This window comes from Vombatus ursinus, unplaced genomic scaffold (genome assembly GCF_900497805.2).
Source record: "Vombatus ursinus unplaced genomic scaffold, bare-nosed wombat genome assembly UNPS02014813.1, whole genome shotgun sequence".
Classification (NCBI taxonomy): Eukaryota; Metazoa; Chordata; class Mammalia; order Diprotodontia; family Vombatidae; genus Vombatus; species Vombatus ursinus.
The window spans coordinates 35,126,914-35,150,384 of NW_020954591.1; the positions used below are offsets into that span (position 1 = coordinate 35,126,914).

Genomic DNA, 23,471 nt, shown 5'->3' on the forward strand with positions numbered 1-23,471 from the left:
TCTTTCTTTGGATTGATATTTCCTCATCTTTAATTATACATGTCTCTTTCATGTGTACAACAATAATAGTCATGATGAAAAAGAGACAGATTACTAAGGGAAATTCTCAATATTTGGTTGAAGGAATTATATTTTAGTGGTCATAATTTAATACTAAGGGAGGATAGTGATTAGCCTCCAGAGTCATTAGAGTATATTGTTTCTCAAACTGGGGTCTGCTATAAATTCTGGGCCAGAAGGTATTCTTTAAGAGAAAGGCACAGGAATTGTGGGGAGAAGGTAGGAGTTGCCTTCACCTTTATCTGTCGTAAAAATAAAGACTGTTGGGGACCAGTTAAGGAAAGAAAATAGGGACTTATTAGGGGGAAAGTTAGGTCCTCAAGGATTATGATTTGGTTAAGAGAGATGTTAGAAGTGGAAAAGGGAGCTGTGACAGTATCAGATGTCAAAATAAGATCTTTATAGGCCAAAGACTCGGTACCTCCTAGCAGAAAAAATGACCAGGAACAATTTAGGAAAAAACATGGCTTTTTCCCCCTGGGGATTTTTTTTAAAAAAGCTGGTTCTTTCCTCCCACCCCCACCCCCCTACCACCTCTACCTTTGCATATGTCTAGCTTTTTTCTAGGCCAGCCTCCTTTTCTGCATATTCTGATACATTTCAAAAAGATCTCACTGATTTCTTTATATACTCTAGCCTTGGCAACCCATTGCCAAGTCATTGTGTTCTCTCTAAGGATGATTAGTGAAACTTATGCTTAGGGTTCACTGAACCTTGACTTTTGAAACATACTTCTACCTGATGGTTCTCTATAGTTGGGTCATAGATGAGTGTGCTTGGCTTCTCTTCCTATAGGCTCATTGGGGTCCTAGGTTACAACTCTGAAGAAGAAATACTGCTGTTTTTCATAGATCTAAACAGGAATAAGAGTGGGTCTTCCAATTTAACTCTGAATGTAACACTGTTTACTAAAAACAACCCCATCATTTTTAGGCCATGGAAGTCCTTTTATTAGAGGGAAGAGTGGGAATAAGTAATCCTTGTTTCTTTTTCTTGACTTCATGAATAAATCACATCTCTGAACCTTACTTCTTGTCTTTAAAGCAGCAGCATGTGTCCAGTTTGTATTTATTTTAGCTCTTCACATACAAATTGCCAGATAAGATATTATTTATAAAAGCATTTTATTTTTTTGCCCCTCCTATTGAGTTCCACATACTATATTGAGACAATGCCCACTGGTTGCACAGCTGACCCATTCACTTGATTTCTGAAACTTTCCTTTCCTCCTCCATTCATAAACAGTTAATGTAAAAAATGGTCCTTCCTTAATCTTTTGGGGACTCTTCCTTAGCACCTGCCATTGTAAAAACTCTCCCCTACCAAATGCTTCATTTGAGGCCAGGAACCTAGGTTTCACTTAAGCTCAGAAGGCCCCAGTTTAACTTTTCTGGCTTTATTCAAGAAAGGATTTCGGTCCTGCTTTCCTCCCATGTAGGTTAGGTCTGGGTATATAGCCTTCTTTACTTTAAATGTTTTCCAGCCTCACAAATGCACCAGGAACATTTCCTTCAAGTATTACAGTAACTAATGGACTGAATCCTACCCTGAATTTGGGTGTGTAATATATTAGAAATAAAGTGCTCAGTGCTTTGAAGTAAATGGTCTCTTCCAGGCAGACCTGCTTGGTTTCTGAGTAGTGTAGTTCCAGTAAAGCACTCACCTAAATGGTCTTCTTGGAACAGATTATTATCCCAAATGGACAAGTGCTTCATGTTAGAGGAGGAGTACATTTAAGTCCCTCCAGACATGGAGCAATTTTTATTATTCTTTCATATGAAGCATCAATAATCCTTTGTGAATTTTCCAGACCGTCTACTTAGAAGCCTCTTGGACTCATCAAAGTTCAGATCAGAATGACCCTCTGTACAAAGCTGGATCACTACTCTCGGCCCTGTCAGCAACTATGCCAACCTGATAACCCCATCTGTGTTCTGACTCCTTCCCAGGTAATTGAAGAGATTGAGGAGATGATGCAGAACTCCCCAGACCCTGAGGATGAAGAGGAGGTTTTGGAGGTGGATGATGGAGGGGAAACTTCATCCCAGGCAGATTCCATCCTTTTGCAAGAGATGCAAGCTTTGACACAGACCTTCAACAACAACTGGTCTTATGAAGGTGAAGGCTGCAAGTGGGTTGGAGCAGGGGCCTGGGGTACAGGAAGCTGGGGTGCTGTCACAGAGGAGGGCCTGGAGAAATCTGGAGCATCAGAAGCCAGGTGTGACAGGATCTTCATACCCTGCTTCAAGAAATAAACCAAGATTAAGATACTTGAAAAAATAAAAGCTACTAAACAAAATGGAAGGGGGAAGATACTGGAAGAGAAAATTAACCAAAGGGTGATTGGAATAGTGTAGAGTAATAGGAAGAACACTGGGTTTGAAGTCAAAGGGCCTGAGTTCAAAATCTGACCCTATTACCTATTTGATCTTGGGCAAAGGTTTATTTCAAATCATCTATAAAGTGAGCTCTGAGCTTCCTTCCAGCTTCTAAGCCTGTGACTCCATGATAAGACTACAGAAGCAAATTAGGTGGAACAACGTTAAGTGATTAGTACGACATGAACCTGCTACCACCTTAAAATAGCTAAGTTTCAGGTAAATGGTATCAGATAATGAATAATGAGAAGCTGACTGCAGAAACATCATAACTATGTTATTTGAAAAATAAAGTCTGGATGAATCATGAAAAAGTATGAAACATGGAAAAATGTAAAATATAGGAAAGGGCACATTTGGAAATAAATTCACCAATTTTTGAGGGATGATATAGCATGACAAATTCTGGAAGGCGGATTACAAGCAAGGCAGCTGGTGGCATAGTAGAGTGTTGGGTTTGGAGTCAGGAAGACCTGAGTTCAGATTCAGCCTCATGTGCTTACTAGCTTTGTGACTGACCCTGGACAAATCACTTAACCCCTGTTCGTCTCAGTTTCCTCCTTCTTAGGTAAGGGGGTTAGACTCTATGGCCTGTAACGTCCTTTCCGACTCTAAATCTGAGATCCTTTGTTGTTATTGTTTTAAATGATTTTTATTTATTTTGTTAAATATTTTCTCAATTACATGTGGGAAAAAAATTGTACCAATCATTTTTCAAAATTTTGAGTTCCAAATTCTCTCCCTCCATCCTGCTCTGTTTCCCTCCTTGATCCTTTGTTAAGTACAAATGTGGGAATGGGAATAGACCCTAATTAGAGAAGGAAAATCAAGTATATGAAAATGATTTGGTGTAGTCAGAGTGAGATGAAAAAGTGTTCTGGCAAACATTATCATGATGGGCTGATTGATCCAACAGTGACACTGGCTGACAAAAGTGACCAATACAAATGTCATCTTTAAAATCGAGTCAGAAGTCAGAGAGAGGAAGGAACATAAACCCCCACCCATTAAAATCAATGCCGCTAAACGCCAGGAGCCAGACTTAAAACAAACAGAAAGACTCTTCAGATGAACAGAACAATTTTTTCTGCAGAGATGCTGCATCAAGAACCAGCTCCCCTGGCATGATGCCCAGGCGCTCAAACATTGTAGCAAAGGTAAAAGCACTAAGCAGAAGCACTGGGAAGCAGCTGAAATACATAATTAAATAGCAAAAATGGAGACCGGATGAGGGCCTAGAATAGCTGGGTAAAACAGGGGAAATGAGCTCGATCAACAAGAGATTCAAAAATAAAAACTGAGGATGAATTTAGAAAGAAGCAAGTTGGGAAATGAGTATAGGGAAATGACTCAAAAAAGCAACTTTACAAATGAAGAAGCCTAAATGGAAAGTAAGTTTAGCTTTCTCTAGCCCCCTTTTCTCTAAGAAGATAGAGTTTATGCCACCTCCTTGCTGGGTTTGTATTGTTTGTTGCACTTGGAGTTTTGGAGTTTTAACTCATTAAAAAGGGCAAAAATAAACATTAACAGTCTCTCTGCGATGTCTATAGCCCTTTGCTGTGAATTTCTTTAAAGGTGTGTATTACACAAAATATCTACACACACATATATACATCTATCTGTATCTGTCATCTATATAGATATATACGTGTGTATATGTATATATATATACATATAAATATATGTATTTTTATAGAGACAGAGAAAAGGAGACAGAGAGACAGAGTCAGAGAGATAGAGGAGAGACAGAAAGGGAGAGAGACACAGAGAAAAACAGAGATGAGGGAGGGAGAGTGAGAGAAACTAAACCTGTTATTTCATTGGTCTAGGAAATTCCCAAGTGAAGACAATTCTTCAATGGGTCATCATCTTCTCTGCAACTTATAATCTTAGAGAGTTGTGTAGATGATGTATGTAACACATATACACAAAAACACACACACCTGTGGTTTAAAGGAGGCTTCAGGGTGTCATGGGGGTCACCACTCAAGTGGGTTCTGTGTGTTAGGCTATATCTTGGTCAACCCGTAGGAATAAACAGCTCTCCCACATTCCTTCTTAATCTGGAGTCTGGATTAAGCCAGATAGATGTCCCTGATTATTGTTTGTTTGGACATCAGTGATGTTGAGGAGGCCATCTCCAAAGATTCTACCTCCCCATTATTTCTTGAATCCATTCCCCTCTACTCACACTAACATGACCCAAGTTCAGGCCTTCACCTGGACTACCATAATAGCCACCTAATTGTTTTTCCTATTTTCTAGACTTTTCTGTCTCCAGTCCATCAATAAGCATTTATTAAGCTCATACTGTGTACCAGGTACATACTAGGCACACAGGATACAGATAAATGTGAAACAATGCATCTCCAATTTAATTGGCAAAACCATCATCCTAAAGCACAAATCTGACAATGTCACCACCACCACTATCAACCACAAACTTCAGTGGTTCCCTGTCTTCTCTAAGAAAAAATCTTACTCTGGCATTCTAGGCCCTCCACAATTTGACTCTAAACCATCTTTCCAGACTTATTTCATATTATGGTGTCTACATTCCACTTAAACTGTACTATTAGCTGCTTTCATCAGCTTCCGTGCATTTGCACAGGCTCTTCTTCTAAAATTCCCTCTCTTCTCACTTCTGCCTCTTAGAACCTTTGTCTTCCTTCAAGGCATCACTCAGATGCCATCTCCTTCATGCGGCCTTCCCTGATATTCACAGTGGTTAGTTCTCTCCCTCAAGTAACAATGCACTTACTTGTCTGTGTCGATTTTATGTTTCCCTTCCGCACCCCCCCCAACCCCCTAGAATTCGAGCTCCTTGAGGTCAGAGACAATATTGCTTTTGTACTCCAGGCACCAGGTCACCAAACCCAGTGCCTTACACACACTTAATAAAGCACTTGAAAGAAGCAGAGCAAGAAATACATGTTCTTGTGGATGGTGATCGCTCTGGGAAACAGGTCTAGGGCTAGGTTCTGTTCCTGGATCTATCACTTAGAGAGTCTCAGAATTCGCAGAGGCCTTGGAGATCGTTTTGTCCAGTGCTCTCATTCCGTAGATGAGGAAGCTGAGAGGTTCAGGGACTTGCCTGAGGTCACCCACACAGCTAGGTAGGGACAGCCTCTTGACTCAAAGTCTCAGGCTCCGTCTCTTTCCACCGTAGCTCATTGCCTTCTTCTGTGAATGATGCTTTTGTAGAAAACCCGGTGGACAGTATCCTCTAGTATGTCTCCTGCTGTAGATGTAGCCTCCACCAGTAGTGGTGTTCCCACCTTGCCTTGGTTAGGGCTGGTTTGGGAAAGGCGTAGAATGTGTTGGGCTTCTTTCTTACAGGACTGAGACATATGTCAGAGTCTGAGCTGGGTGAGCTGTTGGATCGGGTAGAAGGCGCTATCCGCGATTACTCAGAGGAACTGGTACAACAGCTTGCCAGGCGTGATGAGCTGGAGTTTGAGAAGGAAGTGAAGAATTCCTTTATCACCGTGCTTATTGAAGTCCAGAACAAACAGAAGGAGCAGAGAGAGCTGATGAAGAAGAGACGGAAAGAGAAAGGGTTGAGCCTGCAGAGTAGCCGAATAGAAAAAGGAAATCAGATGCCCCTCAAGGTGAGTGAAAAATCCCTGCAATGGGAGAAAACAAATTGGTGCCAGATCCCTAGCCCCAGCAAATGTAGGGAGTTGAGCAGCTCCATTCATCTGTAGAAATCCAGGTCCCGATTCAACCTTCCAGTAAATCTATTATCGGCATCGTTATATGTGGGTAGAAAGAAGGACAAAGTATACTCCCTGATCTCAGAGGATTTCCAATCTAGTCGAAAAGACAGTACGTATACATACAAAGATGAATATCGAGTGTAACATGTAATGCTCTTTACAGATGAGCCTTGAGAAAAATGACGGTCTTAGGTCTGGCATTTAGTACACAATAGAGATTTATTCCAGGATCCTGGGTCTGTATTTCTGGCCCTGGGGCAGCTAATAGCCCTGGCTTGTCCTTTCAAGCTAAGGCATTATCAATGTCCTCTAGAGATCTCAAAGGTGAGAAGTGAGCTGAAGGCTGATCAGGACCTTGACAGGATTATTTAGGCCGGTGCTTCCCTGTCAGTGCAGGTGCATGTTGGTAGCCAAGGACCTCCTTCAGACACTATAACAATAGTTTCTTGCTTCTGTTTTCTGTCAAAGAGCCTTGTTTCATCTGAACAGATTTTATGGAAGCATTTAATTTTTTAATGCCCTTGCCTGTCCTGGGAGATCTAAAGGAAGTGAGGTCAGAGATGCTGAGTACCCATGTACCCACTGAGATTGGGGGACCTGGCTCTTTGAGGGTATAATAATTATTCCTGAGGCACATAGGGCTACTGAGGCTTGATTTGTAGCTCTAGACTGACCCAATGTCCCAATGTACTCACCCAGCATGTGGATGTACATAGTTCTTAGGATTGAGGAAGGGCCCAGAAAACTGGAGGGTGGAGAGCTCCAAGGCTCAGAAAAGCCTTTGCCTGTCTAGAGTCCCTTTCTTCTCTTTTCCAGCGCTTCAGTATGGAGGGGATCTCCAACATCCTGCAGACTGGTATTCGGCAGACCTTTGGCAACTCAGGAACTGATAAACAGGTATGAGCATCGTCTTTAGCACCCAGAGTCCTTTCTGGCTCCTGCCGCTTGTTTCCCTGAACAAAAAGTAAAAGCGATAAATGATTCAGCAGAGTCTCCACAACATTCCTCCTTCCTTTAAGAAAGAGAATATTGCTTATAAAAAAAACCTGATGAAAGTCACAAAACAGATGCCACATAAAATGGCAGTCAAGGCAACTTAAGATAACTAAAAAGTGATTGATGTACCACCAGACTAGGCCCAGAGGATCCCCATTTTCTGAAATTTAGATTCCATGTAAGACCTGTTCTCTGCTATATGAAGTCCCTTGCAGCTTTCCCATGGGTCTTGGGCCTTCAACCCATACTAGATGTACTTAAAATTCCAAAAGCACAAAATCATATTTCTTTTTCAACTCCATTTGGCCATTTTTCCACTGGGGGAGCAACGCAGATCTCTTTTCCGGTTGCTAAGGCAGGACATAGGATTAAAAAAAAATAGAATAAATTCTTATTTGTCTTTTTTTTTTAATTGGAACAAGGTCTTATCTGATTTTTTTAGAAATTAGAGTAGCTTATTTGCCTGATTGATTAAAAAATTGGAATAAGTTCTTATTTGTCTAGGGAGTGGACCAGATGACCTCTCAAGTTCTCTACCAGCCGTAGCTACTAATTAACTAGGGGTCCTTGGGATGCTGGTTTTGTTGCAGAGGCACCAATAAAAACCAGCAGAGGGAGCATATCCAACACTCAGGACTACTGGCGTTATTGTGCATTGCTTTCCTGTCATTTTTGACAAAGGAATCATAGATTGTTGCACGTTAGAGATGGAAGGAACTTTAGAAAGGATCTGTCCTAATCTTCCCTTTACAGGTGAAGACCCCAAGGTTCACAGAGGAGAAGTGGCTTGCTCAAGGTTACACACCTAGTCAGTGGCAGGGAAAACAAGAGCTGTCTGTCATACTGTACTTTGAAACATAAGGAACTGCCCCTAGCCAGAAATAAAGCATTAGTATTTTCTAAATGACTAAAGCAGGGGTGGGGAACCTGCAGCCTCAAGGCCATGTGTGGCCCTCTAGGTCCTCAAGTGTGGCCCTTTGAATCCAAACTTCAAAAGTTAGGCACTGTGGATTCTGAGGACCTGGGTTTTAACTCCCACAATAACATCTTAAAAGTTTTGTAATTGTGAACCCGAGACTTCATTTCTCCAACTCTGTTTCCTCATCTGTAAAGGGGGGATCAGAATGGTTACACTGCCTTACAGGGGGGCTGTGCTTTGCAAAACTTAAAGCATTATAAAAATGTGAGTTATTATTAGTATAACAAAGTCTACATTTGTTTTTCATACTTCTAGGACAGACTTCCTCTCCCTCTCTGCTTATTGAAATCTTGCCCTCTAATGCACAGTTAGGAGCTGCTATTGCCTCTACCATGAGGCCCCTCAAATTGGGAGGATTATTAGTTGCTTCATGTGGAGTCAAAAAGACCTGGGTTCAGATGTCACCAACACTGACTACCTGAGCCAGTCTCTTAACCTCTCAGACCCTCAGTTTCTTCATCTGTAAAATGAGGAGGTTGCATTAAGAATCCTTTCAACTCTAAACCAATAATCCCACGATCTTCAACTCTCATACATCTTTTGTGTACATTTTCTTTTGTGTTATGTAACTTACATCATATGCCACATTTCCCACTAGATTATAATCTCCTTAAGGGTAAGCACTGTGTCGTTTTCATCTGGGATCCCCGCTAGCCAGGAAAGTGTCCTGGATATAGTATAAATGTGTATTGAATTTAAATGAAGCAGAGAAGATAACTGTATGAATTAGCCATCCATCCTTAAATGGTAGGTCCTTGAAGATAGGAATGAAATTGTCAAGGAGACTTCTGAAACAGGAATCTGTCATTTTATTATTACTGGGCTTGGGTTCAGATCTTTTTTTTTTCTATTTTTTCTGTTTTTGAATCTGTACCTGTGTGATGTTGGGTAAGTCACTAATCTCTCTGGGTTTCCATTTCTTCATTTATAAAATGAGGGAACTGCATTAAAAGAACTCCCAGGTTCCTTCCCTCAGTGCTCTAAATCTGATTCTTTGACCCAATTGTGAGAATGTCATATTCTCAAAGTACTAGGCCTTATCTAGAAAAAACAAAGCATCCTGTTTCTGGAAACAAATAGTCCTAAGACTATCTAAGAAGAATTAAAAAGTTCACTTCTCTGGTCTCATTCCTCCTGCCTGATTCTCCTCTTAAATGCCCTTGTATTTCCTTTGCAGTATCTGAACACAGTCATCCCCTATGAAAAGAAGGCCTCACCTCCATCAGTGGAAGATCTGCAGATGCTGACAAACAGTAAGTTTTTTGGTCCCTTCTCTGTGACCCCCTGCTTTCAAATACTCCCTCCAGGGCCCCAAGTGAAATCCCTTGGAATCTGTGTTCAGCTGCTCAGAGTGAACTAGTCATAAGCTTCATCAGCCTGCTGCTTGAATGCGTAAAATTAGGATAATCAGAAGAGCCCAAGGTACTTTCATCCATTGCCTGTAGGGGAAAAGTCTTGCTTGGGAAGTCTTTCTCTAGTTAGAAGTCTTTATTCAGACCAGAGCAATCTATGGCTGAATTGTGTCTCTCAGCACCTGGAAATTCTCTCTCTTGCCAAATGTCCTTTCCTTGTATGCCAGTACATTTAGCTGATCTACAAGTTCTCACATCTCTCCTCCCTAACCCCTTCCCCCAAAAAGGGCAGGGAACTCAGTGTGAAGAGCTATCTGTTCTGATGGAGGAGCTGGCCATCTGGGGAGGGGCTGGGAAGAATAGAAAGGAAAGACTCATTCTCAAGGAAGACAAGAAAAGAAAGTACCTTTATTTTCCTTTTCAGCAAATGGCTATGTCCTCTTTGGGTTTACTTTCAAACATTCACAAACATTCTGAGCTGCAGGAGGAAACAGTATGTCATAACTAGTCTTTTGTAGGCAAAATAGATTTATACACATCAAACATTACGACCCCCCCAAAGGGCTTGGTTGGGGGTTGGGGACGGCATAGTGTTAGCCACTAATGCCAGCTCCACTCTTTTAAGAATAGAAATACCCAAGGCTGAGATGCTGGGTGACAGGCTGGGTGGATTCTGGAGAGCCTTCATCTCCCTGGCAACGGTGCACTGCAGAGAATGACACAGACTAGGCTGCCTCCCCTATTGAGGCAGTGAGCAAAGTGGGAGGGGAGTGAGCTTTGTGATGGTTTGATACCCCAGGGTTTTCTCAGGAGGAAGAAAAGAGGAGCTATCTCTTCAGCAGAAGAAGATGCCTGCTGGGACCTAGTGCTAAAGGTGACCAAACGTTTCCGATTATATCAGTTTGGAGACCTAAAGCAGGAGGCTCCAGTGTGAGGGAAGCTCCGATATGGAAGAAAAATAGACATCTTCAACTGGAGAGAAATCAACAGACATCTCATCCTTGAGAATCTGGAATTTTCATTTCAGAGTACATCGCTGTCTTCTTCTATAGTTTTTAAAGCTCTTTCTTCTGCATGTTTCAATATTCATTGAAAATATTTTTAAGAGGCAGGAGTACAAACTTTTGTATAGATGTGTGTATGCATTTGTGCTTTTAGAAATTATTCTATTTTGGATAATCATAGAATCTGAATTGGAAAATCTAGTCCACTTCCTTATTTAACAGTTCCGATATATAGATCATTGCACTGGAACCCAGGTCAATTCTCAATTCAGTCCAAGAAGTATTTAGTAAAAAAAACAAAAAAAACCTACAGTGTGCTAGGCACTGAGCTAGGCACTGGGAGCACAGAGACAACAACAAAATGACCCATGCCCTTAAGTCTTGCATTCAACTACAGAGGATTTCCAATTTCCACTGCAGCCAGGGGTGTTCTACTAAATGTTTAACAACAGGCTTTCTGAAAAGCATGAGGCATTTTTAGGTTTAATCTACACTGTTTACCTTTTCTCTATCACTTTCTTAACTCTAGACAGTCAACAAAACAGCGTCTCAGACCCTGTTTTGTGGTGCTTGCCAATTTCTGAGGTATAAATGCTTACACTGAAAATTTAACAATCCTCTTCCCTCTCCAGCTAATCTAACTAGTCTGGATCCAGCACAACCCTAACTACACTGTCAACAGGAGCTTAATATTTACAGTTCAACCTTCATTATTATTTAAAAGAAAAAGAAATCAATTCATTACAGATAGTATGAATAATAATTTCTACATTTTATGAAGTTTTATAGGTTTATTTGTATTTTTTTTTTTTAGGCAATTGGGGTTAAATGACTTGTCCAGGGTCACACAGCTAGTGTCAAGTGTTTAGTCTGAGGTCGAATTTGAACTCAGATCCTCTTGACTTCAGGGCCAGTCCTCTATCAACTGCACCACCTCGCTGCCCTGGTTTATTTTTATTTCTAGCAAGTACCTATATGTTTAAATCTCCTATGGATTATAGGATCATAGATTTGGAGTTAGAAGGAACCTTAAAGATCATGTAACATAGTAGTGGCAAACTCAAATAGAAATAGATCCCTGCAGACTCTTAGAAAACTACAGATTAACATTATCTGTGTTGTATTATAGGGCAACTAGGTGGTCCAATGGATAGAGCACTAGGTTTAGAATCAGGAAGATTCATCCTCCCGAGTTCAGATCTGGCCTCAGACACTAACTCGCTGTGTGACCCTGGACATTTCGCTTAACCCTGTTTGCCTCAGTTCCTCATCTATAAAATGAACTAGAGAAGGAAATGGCAAACCACTCTAGTATTTTTGCCAAGCAAACCCCAAAATGGGCTCAGGAAGAGTTGGGCATGACTGAAATGACTCAATGACAACAAATGTATTTTTCTTTATTTTGTTACAAACATTTTCCAACTACATTTTTATCTGGGGATTTTTGTGAGCTACACTGAGTGTGACACCTCCGAACTAGGCCAGTCTCTCCCTCCTCCTTTTACAGATGAGGAACCTGAAGCACAGAATATGAAATTACATTGATTTGATGATGATGATGATGATAACCATAGCTAGCATTTATATTTGAACCAGTTGTGTGAGACTCTCTCCTTTGAGTAGCTTCCCTTATGTGGACTTGGGAATAATGTCTCCTCTCTGCTGTCCTTGAATCAAGGAATCAGAGGCCAAAGATGTACCCAACTGCTGTGATGGTACAACTCATCTCAGTTTAGAATTTTAAGGTGGTCAGCTCTGACAATCGTTGTTGGCTAAATGACATCTCTATATTCACTTTCAGTGTAGGTCTCCTTTGTTTTCTGTCATGCATTCTGCACATGCTTTCTTGACAGGCATTCCCAGTTGACAGTTGAATAGAATACTTACCTGACAGCAGACAGCAAAAATGATATAATAGTAACCAGGATAATAAAAACCCGGAGTTTGACCAACCGGCCGCAAGCTCCTCACTAGATGTGGACTTAGTTCATGAGCTCTGGTCTTGTCCCCAACCTGCTGTTAGCTCAAAAGCCTACTTCCACCCTATACTAGCCACTCTTGCCTGGGTCAAATTTGGAAGTTGTCCCCTCATGGCTTAAGTTTCGTTTTCCTGCCTTGAAACTAGGCAAAAAAGAGGAGACTACAGATTGCAAAAATGCAGTAGTTGGGGAATAAAAGCAGAAAGCCCACCTCTATTTTATTGCCTCCTCTATTTCCATCCACTGTCTGTCCACCTTTTGGATACAGCCAGCTTCCTGAAAGTGACCTTCTTTATTAGGAAAACCTTTTGCAAGATATTTAGTTTAATAGGATGTCTTTCTCAATCACACACTCCCCCAACTACTAATTGGCTCCCTCTCAGACCACATTGTATTTAGCTACTTTATATTTATTTGTATTTGTTCTCTTAATATTTATTCTGTATATGCTTATATATGTATTTGTCTCTGTCATTGGAATGTAACCTTCTTAAGAGTTAGAATTGTTTCATCCTTTGCATTTCTAACCCCAGTGCCAGCACAGTGCCTGGCTGCACTGGTAGGTGCTTAATAAATGCTTGCTGATTGATTAAAGACTACAGAAATAAAAGTTACCAAAACACTTAGGCTAAAAATTCCTTAGGTTATAATCATTTCACTCTTGTGAGTAGTTCTCTCTCCTTAAGAAGACTATAAGCAACTTGTTCAGAGGGGAACCCTGTTTTAGACTCTTATTATTTTCTCATTATCTTCATAAATCTAGCCCTGTGTTGGGCAGATTGTTAATGCTTAATAATTTTAACATGTTTTTATTTGGTATCTTTTGTTATATCATTGTAATTTTTCCCAGTGTTCCTCGCCTGTATACCTGCCCTGAGATCCAGAGATCTACCTCATATATAACAAATGGCATTTCTAAAGATAAAAAAGGGAAAAAGAGGGGGAAAAAATCAGCATTACTGATCAATATATTAAACAAGTCTAAAAACATGTGCAGTATATTTTTCTAACATGTGTGGACCTCCCACCTCTGCAAAAGGGAGCGATGGGGGGAGTGTCATCTTATAACTCTACTTTCGAGCTATGATGCTTGATACCTTTGTTCGATTAAATCTTGCTGCTGTTAATGAATATGAGAAAAGAATTTTAAAAATAACTTCACATAATTGGTCTAATCTTTGAGGATACCTGCTGATCAGATATTCAGTGATTTAGAGTTTTATTCTTGTTCAGAGCTTGGGTTAATAACCTACAAGTTTGTCTTGAGTACCTTTTTTTTTTGCTTATTAGCATAGAGAAAAGAAGATATTGGGATTATTAGTTTATTCTCTTTGGTTTGTGGTTAATGTACAAGTGTTTTTTTGCATAGCCTTAATGTATATGTGCTATTTCATAATTCTGCTTTTTCATTTATTTATTTGACATACACATCTCCAAGTATCAACATAGTTTACATACTTGCCATTTAGCAGTAATATAGTATTTGAATTAATACATCACAAGGGCAAATAGGTGGTACAGTTGATAGAGTGTTGGGCCTAGAGTCAGGAAGACTTAAGTTCAAATCTGGCCTCAGATACTAGTTGTATGCCTTGAGGAAGTCACTTGACCGATTTCCCTCAGTTTCCTCAACTGTAAAGTGGGGAAAATAACATCACCTACCTCTCAGGGTTGTTGTGAGGATCAAATGAGATAATATTTATAATGTACTTAGCACAGTGCCTAGTATTTAGTAGGTGATATATAATATATATATATGCATATATGCACACACACGCATACATATAGCACGTACTATATTGTATGTGTGTGTATGTATGTGTGTGTGTATCCTTCCTCCTTCCCTAGTTTGCATAGCCATTACCTTGTTCCTGGCCACTTAGATTGTTTTCAGTTTTCCCATGATATAAGCATCATTGCTTTGAATATCACTTTATATGGATTATTTTTTTTCTCTTTTGGATTATTTCCTTGGAGTGTATTCCCCCAAAGTGGGGTTACTGGATCAAAGGGTGTGAACCCTTATAACCCCTGGTACGTATCGCCAGATCACTCTCCAGGAAGCCTAAACTGGTTTCCAGTGCTGCCAGGCACGTGTAGATGAATGTTTCCCTATATCCCCAACTTTGGGTTTCATCTTGCTTATTTATTTGTGCTGGAGTCCCAAGTCCCTAAGGTGCTATCTTTTAGTTTGCATTTCTGAAACTATACATTTTTGCATCTTAGAGTTCGATGTTAGCTACTTGTTCCTATATAAGCTTTTCCATCTCCTTTAACAACTTAGGATAGTTGATTTGTGACAAAGTGAACGTCTTTGAGCTTTGGTGGTTATATATTTAAACACTGCTTGGGTTTTCATAATCACCGGCCTATCAGCCATTCGGTGGTTGGTCAGTTTGTTGGTTGGATAATTGGCCTTAGCAAGTGAACTGCATGCCATAAGTCAATGTCCTGCCCCATTTCTATCTCCTCTCTCCTAGTTCTCTTTGCCATGAAGGAAGATAATGAGAAGGTGCCTACATTGCTGACAGACTACATTTTAAAAGGTAAGAATAATAGCCCATGCCACCCTGAGCAGAAGAGTCCCTCTGGGGACCCCTTATGACCTTCTGGCCCTGGTCTTTAAAGCTAATCTGAGGTTTCTCTAGAACTCAGCAAGGTGAATCTGTGCCAGAAGAAAAATCCTGAATAAACAGGTTTTACAGAGACAAAGCAGGTTACTCTAGGTATTCAGGCTTCTAAGGAACTGAGAAATAGATCCCAGCCCCTCGTAATTACAGGAGTGAGGCCAAATGTAGAGTAAATAAAACAAGAAACAGCTTGGGGAAATTGGCCAAAAGAGGACAAACAGGCTGCAAGACCGAGGGTGTTCTAACTTGGAAAAAAAGCTAAGGCTGACTTTCATAATCATTTTCAAGTATATAGGAAAAGCAAACCTATAGTAAAGCATAGCAACATTATTTCCATGGTGAGACTAGGTTGAAATTGTAATGGAAAGAATTTAATTTAGGTTTAAGGAAACATTTCTGCTGCAAGGGTCATAAGACAGTGGAGTAACTTTTCTAAGGCAACTGTGGCCTCTCTCTATGGGTTTTATGGGTGTGGTATCTTGCAGAGGTGCTTAATCCAGGGGTTAGTTAATAGTCTAGGGGACCTCTTGAGGTTCTTTTTGATCTATGATTCACTGAAATGGTAAATAATTTATTATTAACTCTTTAGAACTCCTGTACCCAACCGATTATTAAATTTGCAGAACTATTCCGAAAAGTTAATGACAGAGTGGGATAATGGACTGAACCTAATAAGATGAAATTTAATCAGGATAAATGTTAAAGTCCTACGCTTGGGTTTAAACCATCAACTTCACAAGTGCTGGATGGGAGACACACAGCAAAGTGAAAGTCCATGTGAAAGAGATGGAGAGAGAGAGTAGGGGAGAGGGGATAGTGGATCAAGTATAAGTGAACAGTGTGATAAGGTTGCTGAAAACAGTCTAACATGATCTTAGACTGCTTTAAGAGAGACACAGTTTACAGAATGAGGGAGGTGACAGTCCCACTGTATTCTGTCCTGGTCAGAACGAAGCTAGAGTATTGTGTTTAATTTGGACACCATGTTTTAGGAAGGACGTTGGCAAGCTCGGTAGCATCAGGGGTAGGTAACAAGTTTGGTGATGGGACTGGGGGAGACTGTGCTGTTAGGGGAGAATCAGTTGGAGGAGCTGAGAATGTTAAGCCTGAGAAAACTCAAGGGGGCACAACAGCTTTCTTTAAGTATTTGAAAGGCTGTCATGCGGAAGACTGATTTGATTTATTATGCCTGGTCCCATAGAGTATAGCTAGGACTAATGAGAAGACATCACAGAGAGGCAGGTTTCAGCTATAATTAGGAAAATTATTAGTAGAAACTTCCTAACAATTAGAACAAATGTTGGGATGTCAGAGAGGAAATTCCTGTTCAAAGATCTTTTAGTGCATCTTGTACCTGAGTTTCTTTCCAACCCTGGGATTCTGCTGCTGGGATTCTGCTCTCTCCTGGTGGGTTATAGTTGTGGTTCTCTGATTGGGATGGTACACAGTGAAGTTCTCACGGCTGGTGTTTGCCAGCCTGAGCTTGAGCTGGGCAGGTCCTGGTTCCACGTGTCCTGATCTATCTCCTGTTCTCTTTTCTAGTGCTCTGCCCTACTTAACCTTGCCCTTCGGAGCACCCCAGCTGCAGGAGGTAGCTGGGCAAGAGAGTCATTCCATCGCAGGGACTGCATGACACCACGTAACCTCCGACGTGTATTTCAATGTGTATAGCATAACCTGGATTAAACATGAGCAAACGCGGGATCCTTTGCTGTTGGCTTCTAGTCCTAGTAATCATTGGATGCATGAATGAGGGGCAGGGCTAGTGACGTCTATTCCTCTCTGCCTGGGTCGGAGGAAGACAGATGCTTTTACCACTGACTATATATTCTGGCTCCAGCCCTCAAAACACAGCTTATACTACAAGACTAATTTTGAAATAAACACTCATTTAATTAACCCCTTGTCTTATTTTTTTGAGGCATGGTTCAGATTTCCATCTTTCTCTCCCTTCCTCTCGATCCTAGGACGGTCACACAATTGACTCCTCATCCTGGACTATCGATACTAACATTGTATTTAGGAACCAGAAAAATATAGTGCAGTGCTAAGTATTCAGTGGCGAGATATTTGGAAGGCACTGAGAATCTCTGTGAAATACATGTTGAGATGGAGGTAAGAGAGGTAAATACCATTTTAAATTAGCCACAGTCACAAAAAACAGTGGCATACAACAACGTTTTGCTCCTTGGTGACTTTGTGAAGAGCAGCACACCGTATTTTTCAGTGCCTCATTTGGAAGGCAGGGAAAATGAGAGGGCTGTCATCTGACTGCCCTTACCTAAAGGCTTTGCCGGAAAGTGCTGGTGACATATGGAACACAGAAGTACTTTCTTAGTATGCCACAGGTAGTAGACAGTTATCTATTTGTGGTGAAGGCCAAATACCTCAGCCATCCCAGAATACATTCCCTCTGCCGATACTGTGGGTAATCAACTCTGCTTTTCCTTCCTCGCAGGGGGTTATTACATCGCCCCCATAATGCAGACCCCCCACCACTTTCTAGCTGCCCTGGGTCACCTCTAGTTTCCTCAGCATTGTGTCCTTCCTATATGCTGCCTCCCTCCCTGTCTTGCAGTCCTAAAACTTCAGGAGCTCTTGACTTCTGTTTACCACCTTTGACATCTACTGGGATAGGAGAGTGCTGGAGGGAAGGACTAGCCAGATATGTCCTATGTTCTTACCGGACGTGCAGATCTGACTTTTATCATAATCTTGATTCCGTACATCTAGTTTCCCTGGCCAGAGTCTTCTTGATAGAATGACATGAGCCCAGAGAGCTGGGTTTTATTTCTACACATATCACCGATTTTACCTTAGGCAAATCACTTTACGTTTCATTTTCTCATCTTGTAAAACAAAGAAGTTGGTTTGGATAACATCAAAGTCTTTTCCAAATCTACCATTTAATAGTTCTTTCTAACTATTTCTAGTTGTCATCTCTATACTAGCCAGACTAAGGTTAAGAGGTGTGTGCATCCAATCTCCACTGAACAATCTTCGAAGAAGCCATTGTTTATATCACATCAAGCAACCTCAGCAGAATGTCATAGGTTACCCTTACACATCACCTAGCACAGCAGTCCTGGAAAATCACTTGAGTGCCCAAAATGACAGTTCTACATCTCACCTAGCCAGAAATCCTTTCTGCTTCCCTCAGATGACTCAGAGCAATGGGTAATATAGCCATTCCTGCTGGTTCCAGCTAGATTCTTCATTGCTCCCCTGCAGAACCCGATGCATCCATAGGAAAGCTTGGAGAAGCAGCTCCATACCCTTCCCTGATTCCCCCTGAAACTTTGCAAATGAAGGCAGTGTAGGGCTGTGCAATGAGGACTGCACTTGGAATCAGAGGATCTGGGTTTGAGCCTCAACTCTGATGCTTGCTAACTGTATGACCTTAGGCAAGTCTTTGAGCCTCCTTCACCTTTAAAATGAACTAGATATCTTAAGGTAATTGTGGGGAAATCATATTATAAAGAAGGGTGTGAAGGAGAAAACTATTTAAAAAGCTAGATACCATAGAGCATAGCTCAATAAAATAAGAAAAACAGGAGAGACTCACAAAAAATCAAATTTTAGAAGGATCCAGGAATAAAACCTCTGGCACAATGCACAACATATTGTTGAAAAGTGTAGAACAGAACAATCTTGTTATCAGAATGCTGTTTAAGTGAATTACCTCCCCCAATTCAGCTAGAGACTAATATACAGAACTTGTTTGAATGGCCTCCCCCCACCCCCCATTCTGCTGTAGACTGAATACAACAAAACTCAGCTACCTTTATTCTGCCCAGACTGAATTCACAAAGCCCTGCTGCACAATGCACTCTTTGTTTGCACAAGATGACCCTACAGATGTTGCATACCACTCACAACTGGTGATTAAAGGTCCAGACCAACTTCCCTGCGGGGATAGACTGCATTCCATTAGTTCATTCAAATGCCTCCAAATGCTGTTCTTTAGGTATACACTCTAAGCAGTTCTGGAAAAAGGTATGTAAACCAAAATCTGGATCCCAGGATGCTGAAACTACTACTGTGTGCCAATCAATTTCTTTTTCTTTCTGTTTGGCTACTCTAGTTTACCCTCATGCTTGCGAACCTGCTAGTGGTAGAATTGTCCCTGAGATCTCCAGGAAACTGCTCAGAGATAGCCTCCCAACAGAGAAGCAAGTTGAATTTAGAAAGCCTAATAAAAGGAGGCAAATTCATCTCATAGATATTGCTGAGACTTGGTAGGGTAGCACCTCTGACCTCTTTGGGAGGGCATGTTTTATTCAAAAGGAATGGTAGAAGTAAAGTGGGTTAGGGTGGGTAGAGAAATACTATACAGGGTGTCCATCCCAAAAGCCTTGATGCAATTTTAAGAAGCTTAAAGCTGCACTAAGACATTTGGGGCACCCTTTATCATGAGAAGATATATGATAAAATCTTAGAACCAGAAAAGGAAAGTTTAGTGGAGAACATTTGGGCAAAGAGCAATGAAGGCTGAAACAAAGAGATATCGTCATCACTTAGTACAATAAAAACCAACCAGACAGAAAGAAGAAATAGATGGGGAGTTTGGGAAACAGCTCATAAACCATACACAGAGGCAGTAGACCACAATGATGGGTGACTTCAATAATCCAGACTAGCTGAAGATTCCACTTTGCCAAAAGCAAAGCCGCCAACAATTTTTTTTTAGCTTGCCTTAAAGGTTATTTCATCCTATAAATGGAAAAATTCGATTTTAGGATTGGATTCTTACTAACAAGGAGGAACTCATTGCTGGTGTTGATGGGGTTGGGATCTGGGCCCCAGAAAGCAAAAAACCTGGACTTTCCCACCTGGCCAAATCTGAGGCTATAATCCCATCAACTGGCCTTTCATTGTGGACCTCCCTATGGCCCCAGGCCATTTCTCCATTCTCCCTTGGCCAGGTGGTCCAGTTCCCTGGAATTCTATTACCTCATAGACTACTTGGCCACTCCTAGATCCCTCCCATAGTCTTTCTATATATAAGGTCCATCTTGTCTCCATTAAGAGGCACTGATTCTTAGAATCTAGTCAATAGCCCATAGATGCTCAGATTCCTTAAGAATCTAGCTAATATGGCAAATCTTCAATAAGCCTTGTTTTTGGCTGCAAGAAGGCTTGGGTCGAATTATTTCGGGCAGGACCTGGGTGTCATGATTTTGGGATTCCAGGATCCCTAACCTCTAGACCACATCATATGGTTCCCTGCACTGGGAAAAACTGCCTATACCAAGCTCTTCACCAGCCTGGACTGGAAGGTATGTAAGCCTCCCCTCTTCCCCTAATCCCTTTGTTTTTTACCCTTCAATTGGGTGGATTATCAAGCAACTAGAAAGGCTTGACTTGGAAGTGCTTTTCCGGGCTGACCTCTCAGGTCCCATGAGGTCAGACAGCTACAAGGTTGTCTTGAACTCAGCCTGATGCTCTCAGGCTCTCGGTCCAGTGGTTCTGTACAAGACCATGGATGTGGGCAGGATCATAGGCCTGATCCTCTCAATTCTCTCAGTGCCAGGGACTTGGGAAAACTTAACGTACTTCTTTGGGTTTTTGACTTTTTTGTCTGTTTCCTGAGTCTTATTCCTAAATCTTTTTTTAAGGAGAGAGGGACTTCCAGTCCCCACACTCACAAGGGGTCAATCCTCTTCAATTCCTGAAGATTTACCTTTGGGCTGTATTTTACGAAATTGGGAAAAATTTAATTTCTCTAAAGAACTACAAAAGACAAGGCTGGTATTCTTTTGCAACACCATTTGGCCTCAGTATCACCTGGAAAATTATGAGGCATGGCCCGTTTTGGGACATTAGAGCAAAATATGCTCTCAGAGTTAAAACAATATTGTAGCAGAGAAGGAAAATGGGTGGAGATTGTCTATATAATGACTTTTGTAGAACTTTCTCGGGACCCCATTCTCAGAAAAGATTGTAGGATGCCCATAGCTAGAGCCACCCCACAAATGGGGAATGGGGATCAATTAGACTTTTTGGATGACCCTCTTTTTATGGTTCCCAGGGCTACAGCACCTCCCCAGTCCCTATCCCTTCCCTTTTCTCCCCATTTTCCCTTGGCCCCCCTGTTTCCCATCCCCCTCCCTCCTTGCCTAACCCCTCTTTCCCTTGCTTTTCCTCCCCTTTTCCTCCATCCCAACCCCCTTCCCAACCTGCAATTTCTCCTCAGACCCCTGCTCAGGTTTTGGCAACACCTTCTCCCCTGAGGCAAGGACCACCCAGATCTTGGCCTCAGCTCCAGCCTCAGTGGTATCTCCTCCCTTGATCCCTCCCCCTCCTCCAATGTCAGCTGATTTTTCCCCTTGCCAGCAGTTCAGTCCAGTTCAGCCAGCATTTCCCAGTCCCTCACTCACAAAAAGTGGGACTTCTTATCTCCCTACCTCCCTAGCCCCAGTTCCCACAGTGACTTCAAGGCTTTTTCCCCTAAGGGAAGTTCCTGTCCCCCCTAATGGGACAATTAGGGTGCATGTTCCATTCTCCATTTCAGACCTCATTCAGGTCAAAGAGAAACTGGGTCAATACTTAAAAGATCCCACTAAGTTTACTGAGGGCTTTAGGGGCATGTCCCTACAATTTGAGCTTTCTTGGGGTGATTTGCATATCCTCTTCTCCACCTGTTGTACCACTGAAGAGAAGAGGAGAATCTGGGAACAGGCCCAAAAATTTGGGGATCATTTTGCCACCTATGACCCCACAAAATGCCCCCCAGGAACAGCTGCTGTTCCCACTACTGACCCAGGATGGGATTATCAGAAGAGTGAGGATAGGGCAAGGAGAGATCACGTGGTAATTTGCCTGTTAGAAGGACTAAGAACTGCATTCCAAAAGCAAGTACATTTTCAAAAATTGAGGACATTACTCAGGGAGAAAAGGAAAACCCCGCCCTTTTCAAAGACAGGCTAGTAGAAGCTATTAAAAATTATACAAATTTAGATCTCGACTCTATAGAAGGGGCAACAATCCTTAGCATGTCTTTCATTAATCAGTCTGCCCCAGATATTAGGAGGAAATTGCAGAAATTGTCAATGGGACCCCAAACACCTCAGGCTCAATTACTGGAGAAGGCCTTTAGAGTTTTTAACAACAGAGATTTAGTAGCAACAGAGGAAAGAAAAAGAAGGGAAAGGGCTGGAGAGAGAGAACATGCTCAATTCTTGGCTGCTACCATAGCCAGGAAAAGACCCAAGGGTGCTCCTGGCAACTCTGGCAGTGGGAGAACCTGCTTTCGATGCCAGCAGGAGGGTCAGTGGTCCAAGGAATACCCCTCCAGGGCACCCCCCCAGAGGGAGCCCTCAAGACCAATGCCTCTGGGACTGTGCCCAAGATGTGACCAGGAGGGACATTGGAGGAAGGATTGTCCTTGAGGTTGGAAAAGTGGTGGAGTCACCCCTCAATACCCCATCCTCCAATCTTCTCAAGATTGGGAATGACTAGGGAGCCTGGGGCTTGGTAGCACCGAGCCCTGGGCAAAATTGAAGGTAAGATTACCCACTTTATCTTGGCTATGTTCTTTGTTCTACCCTGGCCCTACTTGCCCCTCTACCTGTCGGGTCATGGGCATTGAAGGACATACCCTCTCCCTTGCCTACTTGAGGATCTGTTGTTAGAACACTGCTTCCTTATTATCTCCTCTTGTCCTGCCCCCTTGTTGGGAAGGGACCTGATGGTGAAATTGGGGAGCCAATCTTCTCTAGTTAAGCCTCTTATCTCTTTTCCCTCTGTGCACCAGACCTCTGCATGTTCTCTAGAAGTGTGAGAGATAGTTGAGCTAAATTTTTTGACATCAGAGAATTATGTCAAGCAACTTGTCATAATTTGGTTACCGCTAAAATTGGCTATTGTAGGTTATTGTTTTAATGTGTAAACTTGCAAAAAAAAAACTTGTTTGGGTTTTGTATAAAAATCTCTAATGATTGGCTTTTTATACCAGGACAAATTTAAGTTTGAGATGTAAATCCTGGAAAAGTTTTTCCTAAACTGTGATTAGTAAAAATTGCTGTTTGAGGTAAAAGCTCATAGGATTGTATTTTGAGTTGTCTGATGGGTCATAATCCATTGATAATCAATAGTCTACCATCTTAAGAGAAATGCCACAAGCTACTCAGAGAATGTGATACTGGTGGGAAGTTAGCATCGGGAAAAGCTGAGGACAATTTTAGCCTCAGTCTAAGATGGGATCCTCCTGGCTCAGTTTCCCCATTATTTTCCTTTGAAAGGGAATGTTACCCACATGGCTATTTCTGAGTCTGGCTATGAAGTAGATTTGATGCTATATGATTAGAAAACTGAATTATCTGAATCTAAGCAGAGCTAAGGATGTTTTATCCTCTCAAAGTTGGGGCCTAAA

The 23,471-nt window shown here is 41.6% G+C and overlaps 1 protein-coding gene across 2 annotated transcripts in view; it reads left to right on the top strand.

The window, feature by feature from the left end:
* FEZ1 (fasciculation and elongation protein zeta 1) overlaps window positions 1-16,976 on the top strand; it is a 40,770-nt gene extending 23,794 nt beyond the window's left edge. For both annotated transcript variants that reach the window (XM_027835189.1, XM_027835190.1), the window contains exons 5-10: window positions 2,010-2,178; window positions 5,778-6,049; window positions 6,974-7,054; window positions 9,310-9,385; window positions 14,948-15,013; window positions 16,640-16,976. In XM_027835189.1, the coding sequence (XP_027690990.1) occupies window positions 2,010-2,178; window positions 5,778-6,049; window positions 6,974-7,054; window positions 9,310-9,385; window positions 14,948-15,013; window positions 16,640-16,656 (681 nt within the window). In that variant the 3' untranslated portion in view covers window positions 16,657-16,976. The remainder of the gene's footprint in view (window positions 1-2,009; window positions 2,179-5,777; window positions 6,050-6,973; window positions 7,055-9,309; window positions 9,386-14,947; window positions 15,014-16,639) is intronic.
* The last annotated feature ends 6,495 nt before the right edge of the window (window positions 16,977-23,471 follow it).